Source organism: Pagrus pagrus, assembly GCF_965226575.1.
Source record: "Pagrus pagrus genome assembly, chromosome: 20".
Lineage (NCBI taxonomy): Eukaryota > Metazoa > Chordata > Actinopteri > Spariformes > Sparidae > Pagrus > Pagrus pagrus.
In genome coordinates this window covers 4,588,025-4,614,179 of record NC_140207.1, presented here as the reverse complement: position 1 = coordinate 4,614,179, position 26,155 = coordinate 4,588,025, and the positions used below count along the sequence as shown (strand labels likewise).

Here is a 26,155-nt window from a genome sequence, read left to right as displayed (position 1 = left end):
GCTGTTAATCAGTGTAAATCATTCTGTATTTGTTGGTGCTTTGTATGCATCCCCGAACTGCCGCTGTATTGAATTTATTTTTATGATGCTATTCATTATTAGGTCTGACACTACCCTTCAGTACAACAACCATTCAAACACTGTCCTCCCAGCAGAGTAGTGAGATGACATACTGGCACCATGTTTGCGTGGTGGCATGTTGTAGGTGGCTCCAAGTTTGTGCATTGTCAGTGCCAGTGCCATGACATACCGACTCATGTCCGCTGGTTGTGTGGTGAGTTTTCACAGGTAGTCGGTGTACTGGTGAGGTGCTGATGGAAAGAAAGCAGTATGTCAAATGCTGCAAGCTTATTATAGCTGATCGATATTGGCTTGCGAACCATTTCTTTGCCGCTGACAGCTTGGAGCTTGCTATCTGGGTTGTGTCATGCCTCAGTCAGGTAATAGGGATGGAAGGAAAAAATGCACACATAGACACACAGGGGAGTATACTTGTAGATATACAGAAAACATATATAGATATGTATGTGTGTGTGTGTGTGTGTGTGTGTGAGAGAGGGAGAGAGAAGGAAGGTCGAGAGAGAGAGAGAAGGAAGGTGGAGGGACGGCAAAATGGGATAAATTGACAGATACAGCCTTGGGTGTGTAAAAGCAGATAGAAGCTGTTGAGTTGTATTCACATCTGAAGCTGTATTAGCGCAATTCAGTGATCCGTACATCTCACCGTCAGTTGTAACATCAAAACTGACACAACTGCATTCACTGTTTGTTTGGATGAACTTTGTAACTGCGGTCGTTGATACAACTTTAGGCTGTGAGCTAATAGGATGAAGAGGATAGCAGCTCTATCATACATCACTAAAGGTTTCCAAAAATGCATTTTCATATATGTTATGCTATATTTTGCATAGCAAATAACATGGTGTAAGAATGATTTTTGACACATCACATTAATGTACATGATTGTTATTGATCTTAGAGACTGGGGTTAGGGCTTGATTCCCTTTTCTCATATCACACTTGATTAAACAATGCAGTGATATTGATACAACATACAGAATGCAATTTTCTACCCAGAATCACAACAATATTGCCCATCAATGTCACAGAACAAATTGAAACCGTTGACCAGGGTAGTAAGTGATACTGATTGGGGCATTAGCACACCGTTTGGAAATATGATCCAGGCAATTCAGGGGAAAAGTCCATTACCCATGAGGGCAAAATATATGAGATATATTTCTTTGGCAGGACAGATGAATGGCATCATTAGCTTTTATTTCAGCTGTTCTTTTCAGAATTTCTCGCAACATTCATCATCAACATACATTACAATTGTAAATGCCCTCAACCTCTTAATATGTTCTAACGAGGAACTGAATCACTGGCACACCTCATGCATAACCTTCAAGAGAGCAATCCTTTCAAATTACTTTGCATTCGACATTGAATTACTTGGGCAACAAATTCCGAGATTCATTCAGGGATAAGATCATGTGTGAGCATTTCGTATAGCATAGCATTTATTATCTTAACTGTCATTTAAACATATCTGTTAGTGTAATTCATATTATTAAATCATTCTATTAACACTAGAGTCTGGGGTCACATATTTGCTAATATATGTACTTGTGTGTTATGTTCATCATATCACTGATTGCATTATTGTAGTGTCAAACAATGAGTTACTGCATTAGACATGCTCATGGATAGGTCAACAAGATTATTGTGTGGCACTTTGCCTTGCTTAGCTGTAGGTCAATGAATAGACCTCTGCATAGAACAGTGCAAAGCAATCAAGTAATGAAGCCTGTGATTTTTGAGTCGGATGTTAATTAACTGCTGGCTTGCAGCAAGTCCCATTGAAGTATTTTACAACAATGGCTATCATCATCATAGTGTGTAAACAGGTTTGCTGCTTTTATATGGGCCTTCTCAGGTTTTCAAGCATTTTACAGCTAAATTCCAAAGCATTTAAACTGAACCATATTTAACAACGTGGAACGCGTTATCGCTAGTAAGGCTGGTAAATTTCATATGGTCAGATGATGGAATCTCTCTTTGTTGTGCCTGGTACATAAGTCTTGTTGAAAAGGTTTTTATGTCCTTCTTATAGGTCCTCATTGAAAGATTAAATTGCAGGCTCCACATCAGTAATAAATCTCAGCCAGGTGTGGGGTGGGACTGGGAGGAAGAGCTATCAATAAAAGGAAGGATGGTCATTCCTTGTCAGGCAGGAAGCGAGGGAATAAACAAGTTATAGGACAAACAGGGCTGCCCTTTCTGGAGAAAGTGGTTTATTGACTTGTATTTAAATGAGCGACCTTTTGTCTGCAAGTGTGAGAAACTGGGCATTGGAGCATGCCACTGCATGCCATCACATGCTCTGTAAAGGGTACAGGGAGAGGTTTTTCCCCTTTCCTTTTATAGGTCCTCAGTGTGACTCTATCTAAATTGATTGGATTTCTCTTTAACCTTCAGTGCATTGGGGGGTGTGATGTTTCTGAACTTAATGGCTGCACTTTTTCTTTTTATGAAACTGATTCCCTTGCTTCATTTTCTTGCCAAGTGTATAATTTGTTTAGTTCCCTTTGAAAGATTCTCACACATTACCATGCTCTGATGTTCCCTTGACTTACTGTATAGTAAAAGAAAACATGGTTGTGTTGCTCTCTGTGGGTGGTAACACAGCAGAGTCTTTGACGGGTAAAGATATTTTTTTTAGCTACCCTGTGAATCTAGAGACCAGGTTGTGCCTACAAGGGTCAAATTATTCATCAATGAGATTGCAAAGGATAGGGCTCTTTGTGTAGTCTTTCCCAACTTCCTTGCTCTCTTTTCAATATCCCTGTTCCCTCCTATATCTCTATCTTTCTCATATACAAAACTTGCTCTTTTCTCGTACTTATACTGTATTTAAATTTTTTTATGTGCATTGTGCTATCACAAGTTAAAGTCAGGATAATTATTTGACAACACTGAACTGTAAAACACCAGTGTGCAAGTTTTCTCTTTTTTTTCTTTTTTTCCCCCTTTGCCATTCTACGAACCAGGTTCCAAAGTTAACAACCCCCAAGCACCAAATGTGGGTTGAGTTTCTGTTTGGCACGTACATTTCTTTAGGCTGCCCGTCACACTGGCGGGTGAATGTTTGTAGGAAATGATCCCCTAAATCTGAATGCAGAGTTGCAGTGACAAGGCAAGATAGATGCATGCTGTTTTACTCTGATAAGCGCAGTGATTCAGTTAAGGAAGAGTGACTGACTCTAAAGCTGTCGCTTTCACCTCCATAGGGTGGAATCCCGTAGGCTGGGACTTGGGGAATTTTCAGTGTTGTCATAGGGTAACTGGGCAAGCTTGCCATCATAGATATAGATCCATGTATTATAGTGTTTATTGCAATGCTGGCAACATATACTTTTTTCACTCACACAAAAAAGCAATTTATTGTTTTGGGCGTTACAAAATATGCTTGGCTAGTGGATTTTTTCATCTACGAGTCAACTTGGCTAGTGAGTGAAAAAGTAAAGTTCAGACAAAAAACTACTTGCATCACAGTGACACATTGTACGCTATGTTGTTAATATAAAATAGTAGCACCTGGTCAGAAAATCCCAGCATTGTAAGTGATGCATTGCCTGACAGAGGTGTTGCTTTTGATTAAACCTCCAGCGACAGTAAGGGGTCATTATATTTATCCTGCTCCAAAATGACAAGCACAATTCCTTTCAGTGGATTCTGAGTTGCCACATTATTATAATTCAGGGTAAAATATGTCAAACAGCAATGCATGACCAATGTTCAAATGGAAGGTGTCATGATGCTACCAAGAAATATTGCAAAATAGCTGCTAAACTCAGCAGAGAGTTTAGCAGAGAGTGAGAGGAAGCAGCTTGGCTTGATTTACAGCCACACCACTAATGGCAGATTTTTCTTGCAGATAATCACTGCTCAGCATAGGAAAGCCTTTAACATTATCTAATTGTGAGTGCACAGGGTTGTTGCATCAACCCTCTTAAGCCCTCTGGGCTTTAATTGCTAATCTGCAATAATGTGGTTGTCAAAAGACGATTGTCAGAATTTTCTCAGCGTAAGTGCTTGTATGAAATGTTGTTACTCAAAGTGATTTCTAATCAATATATTCTTGTGGTGCTTTTGTTTCTTAAGTGACAGAGTAATTGTCTTTTTAAAACCATGGAGGAAGGCAGTCATAAACTTATAATTGTCATTATTTGTCTCTGTTAATTGTTTGTTAATGGCATTGGAACTTGGGAGTCACACATATTCACTCAGAAAATCAGCCTTGTAATAATTCTGAACAGGTATAAAACCTTTTTTTAAAAATATTCATGGCAGTCTGTCTTTTCTTTATTTATGGTACAGGTCCATTGTGGTTTTAATACCTCCATTGTACTATCACAAAAGTAAATTTGATTCACTTTAAGTAGCGGTTTCCACAGAGGAATCTTAGTGGACCAGAGACTCTTGAGACATTGTGCCTCTATGTGAAAAATGTAATAACCACTTTTTTATACAGCTGCATTCAGTTGACCCTTGAGCAAGGCTCCAGAGTGGTGGCTCCCTTATTAATGCTAGCAGTAGGGGCCAGCAGTGTTGCTGAAGACCATGCTGAATCTCGTCATGATTGTATTTGTACCTCAGGGTGGAAAGAGGACAATTAAGTGAATAGTGTAAGTTGCAGCTTCCAGTTGTGACTGTAAGTTTTCTTATATTCCTCAATGTTAGGTGTCTGCCACCTCGGCTTGCCTGACAAGAAGCTGTCAAGGCAGAATATCTGGCATAAATACTGAGATGTAGTATTTTATGTGTAGAATCAATATGAATATATTGGTGTACATTTTGTTTTTCACAGTTTTGCCTTCAAATTAGGTTGCATGCATTAAATGTTATAAGAGCTTTAGTCTGATTCCATTCTCCTTCTTTATTGTCTCATCATAGTAAACCACCAAAATAAGTGTAAATGCGAAGATAGCATTTTATTTTACTTGTGTTGCAAAACAGAAGAAATTTTGCTCTACTTGCACTCATTGCTCCAAAATAGACCAAACAGCAACATGAATAATGATTTGTATTTTCCCCTTCCCCCTATGATTCCCTGCACAACACTAACCTTTAACTATGCCTCATATGATTGCAACATATGAGGCATGTGCTTATGGAAAAGTAAATTGTGCAACTGCTATCAGATATATGTTTATAAAAATGTATGTAATGATCATAATTTCAATTTAAACATTGAAGTCAGACATGCACTGGGTCTTAAGCAAGGCCCTATCTGACCAGGAAGCTCTACCAAAGATTTATCAAAGGTTTGGATAACCTTTAATTTGATGACTGAAGTTTAGTGTTTAAAATATGTTTTAACTTAATTACAGAGGCAGTCAGCTAATGAATTTAGATCAAATCGGCAAGATATTTCAGCCAATATTGGCTCATTGCAGACTGATGAGCGTCTAAGTATGCGTCAGCCATCAAGTAACATGACTTTGCAGTACAGAAATGCCAACCCTTTTTTGAGAACATCTTAGAAAACTGTCAACATCACATAGCTTGTCCTGACAGTTTGATTTTTCAAACCTGAAATCTCTATGTTTTTATATGCTGTTCACAATTTACAAAACAAAGGACCCTTATCTCAGATTGTTTGTTATGGTCTGTGTAGGACTGCAACTAAAGATTATTGTCATTTAAAAAAAATAGGGATTCATTTTCTGTAATCGTTGCAGCTCTAGCTGTACATTTTTTTTGTCTCCAAAATATCTATATCAGTATCAGCTTAAAAAATGTACAAAGTAAATCTGACCCCGATTAAGCTTACCATAGTAACACTTTGTTGTGACTGTGAGAGAGTGCATGTTCAATTTGGAAGATGTAGCCTGAGGTAGTGTTTTGTTTGGTTTCTCTGTACTAAAAATATGGTTTTTTAAAATTTTGCCCACCATGTGCAATAAATTAGTAGAAGTAGGAGAGTGCTGAGACGCCCAAATATAATAATAATATAAAGATAGAGTGCTCCACTGCTGATCTGGCTATATTATTTATACCAGACAGTCTCTTCAAGACTTGCACAGTCATTTAATGGTGGAATGGATGAGTATCAAGTAGCATCAGGTAATTATTTTTGTGGTATGGTGAAGGATCTCATAAATGTGCCTGGATACTTCCTGCAGTTGATATAGGTTCAGTGGAGTCTCAGACTCAGATGAGTAGAATATGCTTTGAAATTTGAATGAAAAGGACAACAACAAGGCATTCACAAGGACGACTAAATGTTATCATGTTGTTTCCAAACATCTGCTGTCACTACAAGCATCCACTGGTGCACTCAGGCGAACGTCACCAGTTAATAGGGAAACTAGGTGATCCGTAACACTGGCACTCTGATTCTCCACTCCACCACCAGTAGTTGTCCCCCGCCCGCCTCCCACTGCCCATCCTATTCCAGTGGTTGTCTTGCATTTTGTGTGCCGTCAGAACTGACAAAATTACCGCATCTTGTTAGTAATGTGAATTATATGAATTTCAATAGCCAGTTCTAATTAGTAGTGATTTGGCTCTTGCAATTACAGTTGGCAGTGATGCCTTTAATCCGACACTCTTGAAATAGATTGCGCTACTGCTGACATGTTCAGGTTTTTGCAAAAAACAAGCAACACAAAAATGACACGTCATTCCAGCAAGGTTTTCACATCCTTGGAAGAATTATAAATTTCTTAATGATATTGTCCTTTGTTAGTTTAACTGTACTGTGAAGCTGAATGGAATCCAACCTAAAAGCTTGACGAAACGCCTCATATTGATCGAGAGACCTCAGAGTTAAATAGCAGTTAACAAGGCCTTGAAGCCTCAGATAAATAAGGACTTACTTTTTCACCTAATTTGTCAATTTTCAATCTTTTATATACACCTGTTTTACTACCACAACATTTATTTTGTTTTTCTTCTGCTTCTTAATCTTAAAAGTACTATTGCTACATAAAACATAAATAAGAATTCCCAACAAATAATCACAAAGAGCAACCTCACACCTTAAATACTTTACAAAAATCATGTTTCCTATTGCAAGCTAGATAAGTAGCCAAATCAAAATTGTCTCTGTTTTATGGGACCTTGATTATTATGAGACCTTGTATGTGTGCCCTGTTTGCAGCCTCACTCACTTCTCACTGCTTGATGATTCGACTAATCAACATTTACGGAGCATTCCTAAGGATAAGTTAATTGTGTATTAATGCAAATGCATCAAACAAATAGGAGGAGGAAAATGCTGTTTGATTGTTAATGTATATTTACAGATCTGTTAAAACAAAGCACTGTGCTTTCTGTATAAGTAGAGCTCTTAACATAAAGTTAAAAGTATATCTAATTTCCATGATATATTTAAGGAAAACAATTGGAGAAAACAAACAACAAAAAACAGCACTGTTCACAGAGAGGAAGTGGCCCACTACATCACCTAAAAGAGCATGTTGTAACATGCATATATCATTTCTCTCAATCACACGTTTTCTGTTTTGAAACCAAAATTGCAAAACTAATGCCCTATGGCTGCATCAACTTTTTATGCCTCTGCACTTTTGATAGCCATGGCCAGAGGCAGTATGTTTTCAGCTGTCCATCAATCCATCTGAGGGATGCCTTGAGGTTCAAGGATGAACTGATTAGATTTTGGTCAAAGGTCAAGGTCACTGTGACCTCACAAAACCAATTGTTGGCCTTTACTCATCAATTAATTTGATAATTATGACAGCATTTTATGCAAATGTCTGATAGTATAAAATGATGAGGTGATGACATTTTACATCCAAAAGGTAGTGGTCAGCTTCACTGCGACATCATAATGTTCTGCAAAAATGTTATGGCCATTATTCAGTGTCATTTGGGAACAGCAAGTTGATTGGTGCGCAGAGGCATACAACCACAAGATGGTAATTCTAGTTCCCTCCATGTCTCTTGTCTTCCTTTGGAGGGAACTGTTGGCATTACCATACAACATACAAAATCCGACATAAAGCATGGTTTATAAAGCTACATTACCTTACCTTACGTAGCCTTAACGAACAAATACCCAATTATGGTAATGAAATCAGCAATAAACCGTTTCCATTGACAATTATAAAGAAATTGTATTGCGCTAAGAAATTTCTCAAATTTTAATACACGTTAGAAGTGATCAAGGATAAACAGACATGACAGACAGCACAAACAAGCACAACAGCCTCCTTGCGATGTGGCTTGTGATAATTAACTGATGAAGATGAACTGAAGCTGATCAATGCTCAAAGAAATAAACGTATAGAGAGAAAAAGAGCTCTGTCATTGAAATAAATGAATGCTGACATCCCAAAAAATTCATACCAGAAATATTCTTCACAATTACTTAATTTGGTCCGAAAGGGGACTTCTGCCACTGAGGGGAAAGCAGCAGTCGCTTGAGCTGCTATAGCCCTGATAGTCTGCAGGTCACTGAATGGAAATCATGTTTGCACTCAAGAGTGAATACATTACCACAATTAGGAATTGATGTATTATGGAACAAGCATTTATTGCACTAAGATGCATGGTCCATTAGAGTTAATCTATGTGCCTTGAAAAACAAAACTGTTACCTTTCTTGGCCTCTGTGATCTTACTTGATAATGCCTTGGAAGACAAGTCACTAACACCCATGTCCTCCCAGTCTTCAGGTATTCTGTGTTTTACCTTTTATCCTATTACAGCTACAATCGTTCTGAAGCAATTGACTTTCTCTTAAGATTGTCCTGACAAAAGTCAGAGGATCTCATCTCCAAATACTTTTCATATGTCAAAGAATCAGTCAATTATTTTGAAGCAGTGCAGCAGTCCAGGATTAAGTGACTTACGAGTGCAGCAGACAGCAGCCTCCCTCCCCCTGCCTCTAGCCTCAGAGACTTCCACAAACAGCATGGCTTGTCAGGGCTGATTGCAGCGGCACTGGGGCAGATAAGTCAGTCTTACTATTATCCTATGTAAGCTAGGAGTGCCAAATTACAACTTTAGCTTTAAACCCCCACAGAGTTTACTTACGAATGTCTTAAGCTGAGCAGAGAATAAAAAACTCAATACTAAAAAGAGATGGCCAAGGTTTAAGGAGGGACAAAAAGAAGTGTGTCTCTGGGGTCATGCGTGTGTATATATATCTATCTAGATTCAGTTGAGGCTGTTTGGTCTTCTGCTGTCTTTTTATTGCCGTCAGCCTCTTGCCTGGCTCATAACTATGATGTTCTGACAGCTTTACAGGGACTGTAATTTAAATCTATTTCAACCGTTCCATCGATTCTTTCACCACTTCAATGTCATGTGTGTCTGGCTAGTCTAACATAGAAATGTTGGCACAGCTCCATTAGCATGTATGGATTTTCTTCCTATGCCTGAGACCATTTATATCTTAAAACACTAGCAAAAAGGGACAGTTTTACAATGAGAGCATTAGATTAAAATGGTGAGGCTTAGTTCCAGAGGCAAAATGTAAATGGGTTATTTGTGGCAGTTGCCATCAGAGTTGGCAATTATCTGTTTGTACATGTTCCAATTGTTTTGCTAAAAAGGACAACCTCACCCAATAGACTGTCACGTTGTTTGTGAATGTATCAATAATAAATGAACACATTGTAATAATTTATTTTGCTGATATTGGCCAGCTGAAAGTAGTAGTTTTAAACTTACTCTACATTGGTGATCTTTCTTTTCCTTCTGTTCCTTTCCCCTATTTTATCTCCCTCACGTTCTACTGCTCCCTCCATTTACCACCAATTCAATTTCTCCCAAGCTCCTTACTATGTGATTTATGACTTCTGGCGCACCATAAAAACCTGAAAAAATAAGGCTTCTTACCTTGCCCACGTACTGCGGATCTGACCCCATGTACTCCTCCAGTACAAAGAACTGGTTCCACACCCAGCCCCTTTTGACCCGTTGAAATCCAGCCGCCCCATTCCTCATTGGGCCCACCGAGCTCCTGGCGTGCTCCCTCCCTGTCCTGCTCCGTCCCAGTGGCGGTAAAGGTGGGCGTAAAGAAAAGACTGAGCCTTCGTCGACGAGAATCCAAAGGAACAGCAGCAGGCAGTTCCTTGTTAGCATTGGCGATCTGTGAGGGTCAGGTCCCCAAGTTAAAGTCCAGTGACGAGAGCTGAGCCACACTGAAACAACTTGTGGAGGTGGTTATGGGGAATGGGTGAGGCGGGGGGGCTGTGCCAGGTGTGGCAAACCCAAAAAAGCTGTTTTCCTGGGCCTGTCAGGATCCCACTCAGAGATTTATGGCGCTCATCACCTAAAGGAAAGTCGACAGATACATAGTTTCAAAGGTTTGCTTTTCTCTCTCAATCCTCATAACCTGCATTACCATTCATGATGCAGTGTTCATACTCGATTAGAGGCAGTCCAGGAATGCCCTATAACAAGTGGTCATCATACAGTAGGTATTAGGGACAGACTGCGGATAAAATAAATGTATTTATAAATATGCTACTTTGGCTTTGATGCCAGTTTAAAAAATCTGAATCTGCAAAATAACAAGAAACTAATGTAATCAAATAAATGTATTGAGTAAAAACTCCAATGCCTGACGTGGAAATACATAGTAAAATAAATTGTAATCAAGCACAAATACCTCAAAATTGACCACTACTTGAGTAAATTGTACTTAATTGCATTCCATTAATAGCTATTCTAAAGTGTGATACTAAGATCCTCACTTTTACTTCAAGTGTCTGTGATTCCAAATATTGGTTATCGCTCTCCTTGATTACTCGTAATTGATATCGGTATTGCCCCTGACAAAACCATATGGGTTGATCCCGACTAGGTATAGGGTTAACAGCTTGTTAACAGCTGTTGTGCATGAATACATATGACTTGGTGGCCAAAAGTCATTACTCCACCTCCTTTCTGCTTTAGTTTTAAACTGCTTAATGATGAGTGATGTTACTGGCATTTTCAAGCAAAAAAGTAAGAGATAATTATTTGCCTGGCAATAGACTTCCTCTGTACTCAACAGTTCTCTTGGATGTATGCTCTAATTAGCTAGATTACTTGTCTCTGTAGTGAAAACCGTGACTCTATTTTCGCTGTCAATTTTAGGCCACCGACTTGTCAGAGTTACTACAGTTCCTTGATTGCCCATAGAGGTTGAAAGTCATGTATTATTTAATGACACTTTAATGAGTGGGTGCTGATGAGCTTTTATGCTTTGCTTCACAAGCCTTGTCTCAGTAAATGCAGTCAGATGAATCAGAAAGCTGCTGAAAAACTGTGCAGTTGTTACATCAGTTGCAGCAGGCAACCATCTGAGGCTGTAGCATGATGCATTGGAAGTTCATCAAATTGACTCGTGCACTGTGTGAGGTGTCAGTGTGAAGCAGCACGCTCACAATGATTTCTTTAAGGTACTTTGCTTTCTCTCAGACATCACTTCTGTGAGGAGCACAACTGATTTGACAACCAACGGCCGCATGAGATTGTTCTGCTTGCCGCGGCATGTCATTTGACAGGCATGCGTTCTATGAAAGAAGCAACTCGCACAGAAGATTAACAATATATAATCCAGCTCACTGACATGCAATTGAATGTTTAATTTGTTCTTCCTTCCAATACATTTTTATGTCTTCACATAGATCAGTGGAAGAACCAGTGAGCTGTATACATAGGCAGAATGCATCTTGTCACAGCATCGTCATGTCATGCCATTGATGCTGTGTGTAGTGAGTAAAAAAAATAATTGTATTGTGAAAGTATTTTTCAGCACATATTTTAGACAATTTTAAAACAACTCAATCACTTGTTTATGCAGTTGTGTTCCTTCATGGCATTACAGTATGTTTTCGGGTTGTCCGTCTGTCCGTCCCTCCCATTCTTGTGAACGTGATATCTCAAGAATGCCTTGAGGGAAATTTTTTAAATTTTGCAAAAACATTCACTTCACTCAAGGATGAACTGCTTCGATTTCGGTGGGCAAAGGCTAAAGTTCAAGGTCAAATACATCCCAAAGGTCAACTTCACCTTGGCATCAGAATAGTTTTTCATAAAATTCTCCCGGTAATTATTCAACGCTACAGCTCAGGAAAAGCAACTTGACTGGTGCACGGAGGCATACAACTGCGAGGCATACAACCGTAATTCTAGTTATAAAACTACAAGGAGATTTGATTTCTCACTCAAACAGACTGTATGCTGCATGTATGAGTAGTGGTCTAATACAATTTATCCATTTTGCTTGAATACAAATGAAAGCTGGTGCAGTCACTGAATAACTTGAATGCATAAGCGCTTTCATAAAATCATTATAAAATGAAACATGATTACAAAAGTCCATATAACACAATTAGGTCACTCTGCACTTTGTGACTTATGAAAGCTCTGAGTGTAGATGTGATGTCAGTGAGTTGTGTTTGGACAGGTAGCACATTCAGGGGACTAAAACCTGATTATGTAATTGAACAATCATTCATCACACCGCCTAAAGCATAGAAGAAAAAGAAATATTATGGAACCAACCTAATTTGTGAAGCCTCATTCATTATTGAGCAAACAGCTATTGCACTGTTGCTGTTCACACCTTGTTTGCAATCCTGACTACCAAATCAACACTCAAGCATTCAGCTCTGGCCTTGTTACAAGACACTTAATTGCCCTGAAAACAAGAGACGGGAACCACAAATGGTTGGAATGAAGGATTGAGCTAATGGTTTCCACACCTGGTTTATTGTTCCTCTCTCCCTCCTAATGCACTTATAAGCTGTACAGTAATGGAAGACAGCGTGCCTCTAATTTCATAACCGGAGCCCTCATTGACATCATTGTCTTTGATTAATTATACAGACTTCGAACATCGGCTTCTGAGGGAGATTACTTCAACAAGGTTATGCCGTGCACCCAGATCCATTTATTCTCTCTGTCACCACACTATCTTAAAAGTCAAAACTGATCTGCAAAGTTCTCCGTGCAAAATTGGCAGGAACTATCTTGACACGGGTCAGACATGCTTCTCCCGCAGGTCACTCCTCATTTAGCATTGACATAATGGAAAATGACTGTTCCCATAATTCCTGCAAAATCACGCCTCTGCCACTGTACGGCCCAGGGAGGGCTTGATGCATATTTTATGAGATAAGTTCATTAGCATGTGTCGGGCTTCGGTTGTGAGCCTTGACCTGTGTGTCTACTTCAGATAACACGACGCAGTGGGCTGACAGCGTTCTCACACATCACCTTCAATAATCAAAGAACATATGGCTAGCCGATCTGCTAGTGCAGATTACCACCCACAAGAGACTCGGGCAGAAAGTTATTAGTCTTCAAGGCTGCCATAAACATGACAAACAAATAAGTAGGCATCTAATTCTGCAATGGAGGGGAGAGATTCGTCATCTGGATGAAGTTCTTGTTTTGCATTTACTTCATATCCTGATACATAATGTGGGCAGGGATACTTTCTTTCATCCCCCTTCTTTAATTACTGCAGTGTTTTGCATTGTAGACTGACACGTCATTCAGAGACGTATATAAGAGACAGTTGTTTTGTGTACCTGCCTACTCATGATTCAGAGTGGACTTAATCACCAGGAGTTTATAGTTGTACATGAACAAAGTGGCAGAAGTGGTGCAACCAGGGATATAACTTAGATTATAGATATTTAAATATCTAATAAAATCCTTTTCCATAAACCCTGTCACTGGCTTAAACAATTTACATTTAATGATCGATTGAAGGTTGAAGTTGATTGTATGGATATGAGTTGATGGATGTGAATATAGGATGTGTTGAGGTGTGGGGATTGTTGAGTCTCATTCCCTGGTCGTGAGATACCACTTTTCTGTTAGAATTTCAGGCATAATACCAACCCAAAGTGTCGGTATTTCACGACCTGGGAATGAGACTCAACAAAATCAACTATCTCTTTCTCCAGAATCCCCTTTCTTGCCTGTAATTGTTTATGCAGAAGTGCTCATCCAACAGTTTTACCATCGACAAAGTAATAACATTAAAAGTAACAGAAACTGAGATTAGTAACGTGTGACGTAGCGATTAGAAAATACAAAGGTGATTAGTATCCTCAAGTGTTACACAAACATCTAATGAAGCTAACATAATCACTGAATCAATATTGAATAATGCACTGCAGAGCTGTTTAATATACTTGTTGAGGGATTGTAATTGCATAATAAACCAGACACAGGTAGAGGTTAATGATTTAGTACGTTTTGAGATTATTATTAAATTATTAATATGTTTTAATGTGAATCTTTTAACAGTAGATTTGGGGAATTTTTTTTTAAGTAAATGATTTCAGGAAAAAGGACAATGTGAATGTTTGTGCATTCAGCTGTCCGAGTAAAAACATTACCATCAACAATTCTCAGCAGTTAATAGGAAGGGGAAAAAAACTGACTGGCAAAACACTCTGTACTTGTGTCTCTACAAATAAATGAAACACAAGCGTACTAGTACAGGCCCTTATTGTTTTAATCATCTTGTTTTAATGAAGTGATGGCCCCTCTCACAGTAATGTTGTGATTCCGCACTGTCACCACACTGATCAAAACAGTGACCTCAATTGAACTCCCTCCCTGACTGATGAGAAAATATGTGCTCTAAGGCTGAGGAGATGAAGTGAACGAGTGTTAGTCAGGGAAATCACTGTGAGGACATTGTTTTTGCACGGCTAAGGCCAAAGAAGACTGTAATATCATTGAAAGCCTTCAGGGGAAGAGTGGGCGGAGAGAAGTGTAGGTGGAAGCAATGTAATGAAAATGGGAGTAACAACACAGCTGGCCAGTCAAGTTAAATTATCAAAGAACACCTCATGCGTAGGTTATGACATGACCGAGGTAATGAATAGTGGATAAAATGGCTTTGTTTGTTTCTCAGATATGTTTACTCATTGAGGACGCAGTTTGGCTTCAGCCATTCTGTCGGCTTGGCAAAAACCAAGTGCTTTATTCATGTCTGTGTGTGAGACAATGACTCTTCAAGCTGTTTGATGCGAGGCCCCACACTGTTGTTGCTGTGTTGGGAGGAGAAATATGCTGCCCTTTAAGGAGATTTTTCATTTATACATTTTTCTTTATGTAATATTCATCGGAGGACTGCTTGCATGCAATAAGCTATGAAGAGCACACAACTTGGTCCCCTGAACAATGGAAACATTAATATGATGTGATGAGTCGCCCTCCCCACTTTTTCTTACATCCCACACACATTTTGTTTGGGGCGAGCCAAAGAATGCCTTCCATTCACATTATGTCTGTGCGGTTGTTAAAGTTTGTGTTGGATATGAAATGCTGTGGGCCCTCACACCAGGAATATGATGAGTTTTTACTTAGCCTGAGTCACCGTCAGTATGTCAGCGATGTGGTTCCATCTTAAATATAACAATGATGTTCCCACCCATTGTAACTCCCGACCATACCTTATAAAGAACGAAGCCTTTTTGTAAATATTTGGGTTTGTTAGAGTGCGTTAATAAGTTCTCTCTTATAAGAACAGTACTCTCTATCCTCTCCCTTAACTTACTTTACAGATAACAGGGGTTTTGACCATCAGCAAAACACTTAATAGTTATCTTGTTGAAAAACGGATTCAGCGATAAATAACTATGGTGATTTGAAAGCGGTGATAACAGTAGTATTGAGTGCCACACTAAGTTTGTCGACCACAGATTTGCCCTGTTGAAGAACAACTCTATTTTTCATGGAGTTCATTAGAGCACTAAGACAGTAAGCCAAAACACTTTCTTTTAATAGTGACAAATGGCAACTACTCCCATTGCCAAGGCCATTTCTGTGATAAATGTGCCTTGATGTTTACTTTAGTAAAGTGCTTTGTCAGCAGAACCAAGACTGGAAAGAGACTTTGCGGGAGGTTTTGGTTGTGGGAGATGCTGCTTGGGAAATATAGTTTTACATGGTGCCAATTATTTAATATTGGGAAATGTTGGGACTACAGAAATGCTAACCTTAAGGACTCATTTTTTTGTTTTGAAAATGTTACTTAAAGAAACTTAATTACCACCTCTGACTATCTTATCAAAAAGTACAGTAAATGAAATAATGTTCAGGTAAAGATGTTCTTTGCTGATCATAAGGGTCATTATTGAGTTGGATCTGAACATAAATCAAAGGATCAGCACTGTCTAAAATGAAGCTGATTGAAATAATTAATGCGGTTAGTAACCTGATGAAAAGGCCAAAATAGAAATTGGTTTGTTGTCTGGTTAAAGTGCTCCCTTCAAGTTGGTATCTGTAGTCAGCCAAAGACCTTTTGTGAGGGAAGGACCTTATTCTGTAACACCACAGTACAACCCTTCATGTTGCAACAACTCCGGTATAGTTGTATATCTTCTCTCCAGTTGATTACTTAATGTCATTTCTGGGCCAGATTCCTCTAATGAAACTTGGCCTGGGACATCCCTAGTTTGGGGAATATACAATGTGTTTTTTTAATGGAAACTATGACGAGTGACTGTCAGAAAGCAGGGTGTGGCAAGAGAACCAAATAAGACAAAGTAAGGTTTGTCAAGGTACAACAGATGTCAACTTGTTTTTTTTTTATATGAAATGTGTCACTCTATCACTCCTACATTTTCACTTTGACGCCTTCCTGCCAGACACAATAGTGTCAGCCTTACCCAAATCAATTGAGTGCTCATTCCGCTGCAGAAATCAACGGAGGGAGGAATATTAACTACTCTTCCATAAAAATAAAAAAAAGAATAGGAATGTGTTTAGACACTCCAGTCCAGTCCCCTCTTTGTCCTAAGTAATATTTATACATCAAATAGCAGAAAGTGATTAGTGAACTAGTTTGGTAACACGTCAAATTTTATTTTCAAAAACACATTTAAACAACTAGTTTACTGAGATTTAATCCTTGTTAATGCAGAGAATTTATAGTATTTTTGCTATTAAACCACAAATGATAAAGAATCAAATCAATCTTTTTTTTCCCCTTAAATTCTGTTTCCTGATAATCCAGTGCTCAGCTATCTTTTATCATGTCTTTGACATCGGAAGCTTTGACAGATACAAATATTCAGGTCTCAGTTAGGAGACATGCCTGATCTTATTCTGGAGCAGTGAAAGACAGACAGCTACAGAGATGAAATGAAGCAGCCCTTTTGCCCCAAGGCAGCTCTGGAGCACCATTGGTTCACAGGCAACTGCTGTCATCCAGGCAGACAGTTTTCAACCATGTAGGGCTGCAACAAATGTTTGACCCTGTGACATATGACTGCCAGAAAACAGTTTTGTAGGGACTCCTCTCGTAGTCAGGGACTGTCAGTTCCTCATAGCCCAATACATAATCACTGTTGGTGCTAGCAGAAAATATGCTTCTGGTTGTAGCTATGCATGTCAAGTAGGAGTGAAACAGAACTTGTTATGTGACCAGTGTAGACACCAGCATTAACTTAAATCAAAAGTGTATTCGTTTCTTAACACTTGTCTGATGAACGACTGAAAACCAAAGCTAAAATGCGTCTGGTGTACACAATCTGTTCAGACAGATCTTTTCACTGCAGCTCATGGACAAATGTATTACAGTTGTTGTCTAACTTGTGACCTTAACATTTCAGTTCAGTCAGTTTGCTACTCAAAAGCATATTTTCAGCTTTGTAAAGTCAGTATGTTGGTTCTTTATTAAGATGGATTTTTCTTGCAGAGGAAAAAAAAAAACCTTTGTTAGGATGTTGTAATCCTGAATTACCCCTTCTCTTAATGTTTTCCATAATACTGTAATTCAGGAAAAACACGCTTGATTATACACTGACCAGAAATGGCTCCACCAGTTGAATTTTGTTCTTTTCGGAACTCTTCAAATCATTAAGTACACGAACTCCCTGAGATGGTATATCACCTTGAGTATATTTCAGTGATGATGAAAAATAAATTAGCCGCGTGTCCTACTGAACGAAGGTTGCCTCTCTGTCAAAACTGAACTTTTCCCCCCTGAAGATATGGAAGGCTTAGCTATAGAGACAAAACCGGCCTGAGGCAATAAAGAAGCACCACTCTGAGTCAGCTCTCCCCAGCGTGAACATGTCTGGATCCCCTGCCAACAAAGTCTGTGATGCAACAGATATGGCTCAAATGAAAGGTTATGATTTAAAAGAAACCATAGATAAAAATTCAGATAGGCTCCTTGGATCTAAATAATGGATTTTTCTATTTTTCTATGGATAATCTGTGACACAATGCCTGCATACACACACACACACACAAACACGCACACATACAAATAAGATAAATAAAGTACCCTCACAGGTGGAGCAGCTCAAAACCGATGCCTGGTTCCTGTTGTTTGAGTCGGAGCTGCCACTTGTTTTTTTATGATCTGAACCGGATGAATGTACATTAAAATAAAAGGTGTGAATGTGGAGACCTGTCAGCCCTCAGCTTGAGTACGAGCCCACAAGCCAAATTGACAATAGGGGGGATCTTGCTTTACCTGGGAGTACCACGTAAACTTGGATAGCCCCCGCTGCCTCAGTTTGAACTAAGAAAAGACAGACTCTGAGGCTGAATTGTGAACCCTGTTGTTTTGTGAGAGAGTGTGTCATTAAATTCTGCTGAAGGCAATGCCAAATATTGACAGAGGAGGTTATAGAAGGCAAGTCAGATTATAACAAGACAGATAGCATTGGGCAAGTGGTCAAGCACCTGTTATTTTGGAGGTGGAAAAGGAAAATTAATTGTAGAGTTGCAGAAAACCATGTACAATCAAAACACCTGGTCACTGTAAAGCAAAAACTATTAATGGGCTCCATTGTTCTCCAAACACATGAAATTTGGGTGTTTGACATAATTGCTAGATCACTAGTAAGAGGTATAATATGTGAAAGATAGTGACTCATTCAACAGCTTTCTAAATGTCAATACAGAAAGACTAACAGCAATGTGAGACATTTAGATCCAAGCCATTTCTGTAATATGCTGAAATAAAATAATAAAACACAGTTACAGTCTGAGACTAAAGTGCTACTCCAGGATAAAATTGCTATTTCATAGTCCAGTAACATGTCCAGAAGGGGAAAGAAAGAGGAAATCAAAATCCTCCAAAACATTCTTGTTAGAAAATATTTCTCTTTCTCACTAAAAGGATAGACTTACAGCTGTGTAAATGTAGCTTATTTTTTTATCCATGAAAAACCCCATTATATAACAGTCATTGGATTGGAGTTTTTGTTGGTGACAGTAATAATTTCACTTTTTTGCTCCAACAAGTTTTGCAGACGCACTTTGATGTCCCACTAAATAGATGATTCTTGTCAAACGCTTAATGATACAGTCAGTTAAACCGCAAATCTCTTGCTGCCATAATGAAGGTCATTTAATGGTCCCAAAGTTCAGGAGATACTGCAGTTGATAGAGGGCGAATGTTATTTTAAACCTGGTTTAAAATGCTCTCATGATCATCCCTCATCCCATCTAAATCTGTTCCCTTAAATTGCTGAACTAAATGCATCACTTGTCCCCATACTTCGTGAGGTAGAGGATGGGCCCCTTAGATTTGTACATTAAAGTTAGTCATGTGTTAAACTCTTTAAAAAAGGGGAAAATCATTAAGACATTGCCTTTGGTCTGTTAAGTATCATTTAACTGTTTTCCTGCTTGAATTATTCATTGTGAGAATTTCAACTTAATCATTTTATAAGCTCAATGGACTCCTTTAGACAACACCCACCACACTATCATTAAATATCGATTTAGCAACATATGAAGAATGTCTTATACCCAGGAAAAAGTTGTTTTCTGAGGACCTTTGAAATCACTGCCTGGTCCCTGTTCACAGCAACAATAATTACTACAAGGCCAATACTAACTACTAATGCTGACCAAAAAAAGCATACTTTATGGATTGTGGTTTTCAAGAGAATTTCATGTCTACTCACCTTTAGTTTCATACTTGAATAAAAAGAAGGCTGAAGATCGATTTACAAGCTTATGATATGCTTTGGTAATGGTAATGTAACATAGGTGCAACTTCGAGCAGGGTTCAATGTCAATGTTTTTTTTTCCCACTTGCTCATAATCCTTTTTACCTCCTCCAAAGAGGTTATGTTTTCACCTGTGTCTGTTCATTTAGGTGTCTGGTATTTATGAGTGAGCACAAAAATGTACTTGGGCCTTGGCAGAGGTATGTGCTCTACTGAGTGGCAATCTTGTTTTAAATAGAATAATCAGAACAGGGACACAGTGTGTCATAGATGCAAAGCAGCAAACATATCGAAAAAGTTAACTCCTGTCTCAAGGATAATTACAATGTTTGCTTGCGCTTCAGCTCATAAACGTCGTTAATGGGTGCCATTTTCTTTCTGCGTGCCTGATCGGTGCGGGGCATGTGCATCTCTCAACAGAGGTGAGAAGGATTTAAGATAACTCACGCCTTAGCTACTTCCATCTCCAGAGAAAAACAAGGTGTTAACTCTTTACCACTTGTCTTATCGGGCAAATTTGAGTCGCTAGATTAACTAGCCCAAAGTGGTATTTTAATTGCTCCAGGCAATTGGGCAATACTTATTGTTAAGCCCTGCTTATAGTTAATAGATTAAAACATGCAAAGCCACCGGTATGTCATGGCAACAGTGAGAACTGACCAGATAATGCTGCTATTTGGCGGTTAAAGTGTTATTTGAAATAGAAACCTGATTATAGTATGTGACAAAATGTTCATTCAGCAAGCATACAGTAACAGCATCTTGTTTATTCATTTCTGTGTGAGGTTAGATATAGAACAGCAATCAGCTGCTCAGCTGTTATTGCTCAATTCTATCTGCTGGCAGATGTAACATCATCTTGAAGCCTTTTATTGAGCCAACTTAATATCAATATTGGAGCTGATTCTGAAGTTAATTATGTTTTCTTTATCTGATTATCCAAAGAGCATTTTCAGTATTTGTAAGTTTTTCATCAAACTTTCAGTGGGTACGATGAATGGAGGATTCTTTGGTATTCTGCCTGCTGTGACCTTCATCACACCTTCGCACAGCTGAAAACAATTGATGTACTGCAAGTTAGCCTCTTTAATCACAGTTGAACAGCTTTTGCCTATTACAGCTGTTGTCTTCTTCTAATTACCCTGATCTAATAAGTGCATTTGCTTGCTGTGACAGACATATATCCCAAACTATTATGACTGTCATTATCCGGCCGCAGCATTTTTCAGCCAACGCGCTTCCCATTTTCGCTTAATTAGACATTGCTAAATGTTAACAGATAAAGCCTGGGCGAGCAAGTCAGTCTGCGTTCAGATTTACACCCAGGCTGAGCAGATGGCAATAAATTAGATATGAGAGAGAGAACAGGAGACAGAGAGAGAGGGAGAGATAGAGAGAGAGAGAGAGAGAAAATGGGCAGTGGCTTGAACAATTTCTGAATTACTGTTTAATGATCGCAGAAAAAGAACCTGCCATGTTTGCTTTTGTGGCATTTTTGAAGTTGCCAGTCTCTATTCTAATCAACAGTTGTTGGACTTGCATTATGAGCTGTCCCACTGCCCTCCCACTATCCCACACTATTGTGTTTATCATTCGGTGTCATGGTTATATACTTATAATTAAAGCTGTAATGCATGTGTTCAATGGAATCGCTCAACAGTTCGTTTTGAATACACACAGCTACTGTATGTAAATGGAAAGCTCCTCAACATTGTTATTCACCGAAGCTTAAATAGAGCTAACATTTTCACCTCTGCAGTCAACTGAATGCTAATGGCATGGACTCCTCAGGGTTTGCAATTTATGCGATCTCTGTCACAACAAGTCTGCCTGAGGCAACCTATACAGAAATTAAAAACTCCTCCTACTTCTATTTGCGTCGCAGTTGATAATGCAGGTGGTGAAGAGTAACAGCCAGCTTGTTGCCATGCTGAGCTGCAGTATTGAGTTCTTTCTCAACTTGAGAAGTAAATACAGAATAAGCTAATGCTGAATACATTTTCTCCAACTTGTTTTCAATTGTGATTCCTTCCTCTTGTTTGCATTTTCCCCACCACAGTAATGACTTCAGTCGACGGGGGAATTCTCACGCGATGAACGCCTTATTTTTTGATTATTTGAGACAGCTCTTAAAAGTGTGGATGAGAACAGGCTTGGCGATGCTTAATTAAGATGCTCCGATGCTGTGGAGCCGTCACTTTTGCGATTGGAGGACTGGGGAGAACTGAAAACAAATGAAGCCCTTTTGGTATGCACTATTGACATACTGTGCTAATGAATATGGAAATCAGTGTTTGACGTGATTTGCAGCAAATGCCTGATGGAAATACAGTAGATTTACCATTTCTATTGTCTCTAAGATATAAGGTACAGATATGGTGTTTTTCTTCTGTAGAGATTACACGTACAGAAGGAAGGAAGCAGATATAATGAGTTAGGGGTAGGCGACAGGGCCTTAAAATATATATATTTTTAGGCTATATCATATACACAATTTTTTCAAATACCAAATACCTTGATATTGATATTGCAATGCCATTTTTGGGGTGACTATTGGTACTAAACTATCGAGATTCTTGATGGATTTGATGACTAGTGGCAAGTATTGGAACACGTAGAGCAGTCTGATAAGTTCATCAAATGTTTATCAGTAATGCTAACTTTTTAAACAAGGAAAGTTTTCGCAATCTAAGATCTAGAACTACTATCTATACCAGTGCCTATATTAGGGGTTAAAAAAAAAATCCAACATTAATATGTATGACAATATTCATAGAATATCTACATAATTACCGACTTTTTGCAATAACCCTTCAAATGTAGTTATCAATCACTTGTATGTACGTGATGGAGGCAAGATATTCGACAGTTCAATGATAAACTTTACTGTCCAAAATAACAAAATGGTAAACTTCACTGAGAATTTAATAATTAGGAATTACCCCAGGCATGGTACTCTACATTATCTTCTTGAAAAGAAAAAAAAACAAAACAGGTTTCATATTGCCGCATATCGGACCACATATACGCTCATACTGATATATACTATATCTTTGACTAGGCTTATGTTTACCAATAATATTGGCCGACTGATTTGTCAGCCGATGAGGACATAATATACCCCCTAACAGTAACTGTACAGTATGGACAGTGTGTACAGTCTCAGTAATTATCAGAATCTTTGTTTATTTTTGCATAATATTGTTGTCCACCTGTTAACTATGGATTAACTGTTATTGTTTAAGTATGATGAATTGATTATGACGATTCCATTACACATCTTTCATACAGACTCACCCGGAGTCTTTGACTGTACAGTTTTATTCAAAATACAACCACATTAGTCTCTTTTTTAGAACAAGATTCATCACCGTGGTTTTTCTATTACCACAGTAATCTAAATGCAAATTTTAACTGTCCCTTTTTCCACCAGGATGATGCTCCTGGCACAGCATGTGCACAAGAATTGAGATGTGTTTTTCCCCTTCTGTTCTACCTCTCTTACCTAATCTTGAATGAAGGCTGCTTATCATGTTGAAATACTGTAAAAGAAAAGATGCCACTAATTGAACTAAAAATAAAGCCTTGCTGTTGAATTCTGACAATTTACCTGCATCTACAGAGCTATGCAGAGTCAGCTGTGTAAAGCTGAGAGCTTTCTAAGGAGAAGTCTTTGTACCATTCCACAGGGATGAATAAAGAGGAAAATATCACTACTAAAATAAATATCGTATTATGAGAAGCAATCAGTAGTTGAGTTATAGGTTCGTGGTGGTACTTTGTGATGACCAAATGTTAATTTTGAATCTAATCAAAATAAAGTTACAACATCCAGTCCTTTCAAATAAAAAATAAAAAAAAAACAGAAATCTAATCCCTGGGGGTTATGCTGCGTTTACCATCTGGATTTAAATAGAGGCTTTACAGAGTTTTCTCTCACTGAAGGTATCAGCCTAGTTACTTTCATTGCACAGGGGGAAGGGGAGATGCACGGTATACACACTGTCTACACACAGTGTGATGCCACAGCTATCCTGGACACACTGATATGGATTGGTAGCAGTGAAAGGCTTCATCATTCCTGCCTTCCTTCTTGCCCCTGCCATCAATTTTCCCTGCATGGATATAGTCCTGAGTGACACCTTGCTTTCTCCCATCTAGGCCCTTCCCCAGCACTGTAAATACATCCATAGCGCAGGAGCTGAACGTGCCTGTCCTCGTGTAACTTTAAACCCACGTGTTGGTGGTCTGATACCAATAATCTTCCTCTGCACGTTGCTACTTTGGCATTGCCACTCAATTGTACTCCATCATTGTGGTCAGGGATGCCTGCTCTGGCCTTTTTTATCATCTGCTATTCATTAGAGGAGTGAAGGCTGAGAAAAATCTGGATCCACATCAGTCATTCCTTCAGTGTCTCTTGGAGCTAGGCAACATTTATCTGAAGTGAAACTCATCCTCCTCATGAGCCTAAATCACAAAGTTGGCCTGCAAGATAGAAATCATGTACAGTACCGATTAATGACTGCATCACAGCTTTTAATGTTTGTACAAACATGTTTTTCAACACGTCAAGAAGCTGGTCTCTTCTTTGAAGGCTGTTTGAAGGCCACAACAATAACTTATCAGATATATTCAAGGTTTACACTTTCTGGGTAAAGAAAACGATAATAAATTCAAATATTTCAGCTTGTCTGGTGCAGATTTAAAAAAAGTTTTAGGTGTCAAATTATATCCTTTCATGAAAAATTATTAATTTTCTTTTGTGCGAGTTAACTGCCAGTGTAAACCTTTTTTTGCCCAGTATTACATGTTCAATCCTGCTTACTTTACTAGAATGTAATAGAATTGTTTTTTGTGTTGTCACCAGGAGTTAAAAGTCTCCTGCAAAATAATAACATTAGAAGTTACACAGTATGTGACAAAAACAAAAAACAAATCTTTTGTGTGAGTCTAGTTGTACACTTGGTTACGCTGTCAAATTATAGTCTTTTCAAAGCTCCTCAAGTCTGTGTGAGTAGGGCAGCTTTCAAAACATCTTGACATTTTCATTTAAAACAAAGACGAAAGTCAAAGACTAATGCCAACACCGTGGGTGCTATCAATGCCGGTAGAAGTACCTGATAAGAGACTGATGAGTGGAATTGAGGCTAATTATACATTTTACAGTTTCTGCTGACAAACAGGGCTGTCTGTGTGAGTTGTCAAGTGGATTTAATGTTTCAGTTAACATTTGGCATTTGGTGCCAACTCGGAACAGCTCAGGAATAATTCAGAAGTAGAGGGAACAAAGATCAAAACACAGAGAGATTTAAAGTAGCAAGAACTTAAGTAATACATGCAAAACTAAAACTAACAAAAAAATACAAGCATTAAAATAAAAACATGTATTTTATAGTTGCCAGATTGTGTGGACGTAGAGGTGTGTAACTGAGTTGAGGGTATGCAGCTTATGTTGGGCAGGTAACTAGAGTGTAAATTGAATTCTCTTGAAAACACATTACGTTACTGATGATAGGACTGCATTGCACCACAGAAATAGCATAGCACACTTAAAGGTGAACTGGCAGTTGCTGTCAGAAGCCTAATGAACTCTAGATAATTCAGAGGCAGAAAAAGAACAGGCTGGATGGAGTCTCATCCATATGATGGTATAAATTCTTCATTAAAAAAAATTGGATTGTTTGGCATTAATGCAACATGTGTTATAGAGTTATATACAGTATGATCATTGTTTTGGTAATTATCAAAGCAATTAGAGACGTTCCGGTACTATTTTTTCCCTCCCGATACCGATTCCGATACTTATGCTGTGGGTATCGGCCGATACGAGTACCGATACCAGTGTGTTATAAAAAAATATATACATCATACTACGACTGCATGACTGTGATATGATTATCATTGTGGTAAGGCCTGGCTCAGGTTAAACCCTTTGTAAAACCTGAATGAATACAGCAAATGAAAGCCATTTATTTTTAAATAGAACAGTATAAAGCCGAATTCAGCACAGAGCAAACAGGAAGTCAGACACAAAATAATAACATGACATCCGGTTAATTTTCAAAATAAAACACTCCATGTTGATACAAGCACAAAAACCTCAAATAAGAGACAAATACGCGCTCTTCTTCTAATCCTTCAGTCGGGAACACTTCGTGTTGTGTTGTTTATAACACATAC

General features: G+C 38.5%; 1 protein-coding gene and 1 long non-coding RNA gene across 3 annotated transcripts in view; one reads left to right on the top strand and one right to left on the bottom strand.

Moving 5' to 3' along the window:
- Window positions 1-26,155, top strand: part of LOC311249114 — a 419,388-nt gene that overhangs the window by 8,114 nt on the left and 385,119 nt on the right. The gene's annotated exons all lie outside the window — the stretch shown is intronic.
- The window catches only part of LOC311249110 (cadherin-12-like), a 113,074-nt gene that overhangs the window by 63,298 nt on the left and 23,621 nt on the right, over window positions 1-26,155 (bottom strand). Inside the window, exon 2 of the mRNA XM_084339858.1 lies at window positions 9,876-10,311. Coding sequence (XP_084195984.1) covers window positions 9,876-10,121 — 246 coding nt within the window. The 5' untranslated portion in view covers window positions 10,122-10,311. The remainder of the gene's footprint in view (window positions 1-9,875; window positions 10,312-26,155) is intronic.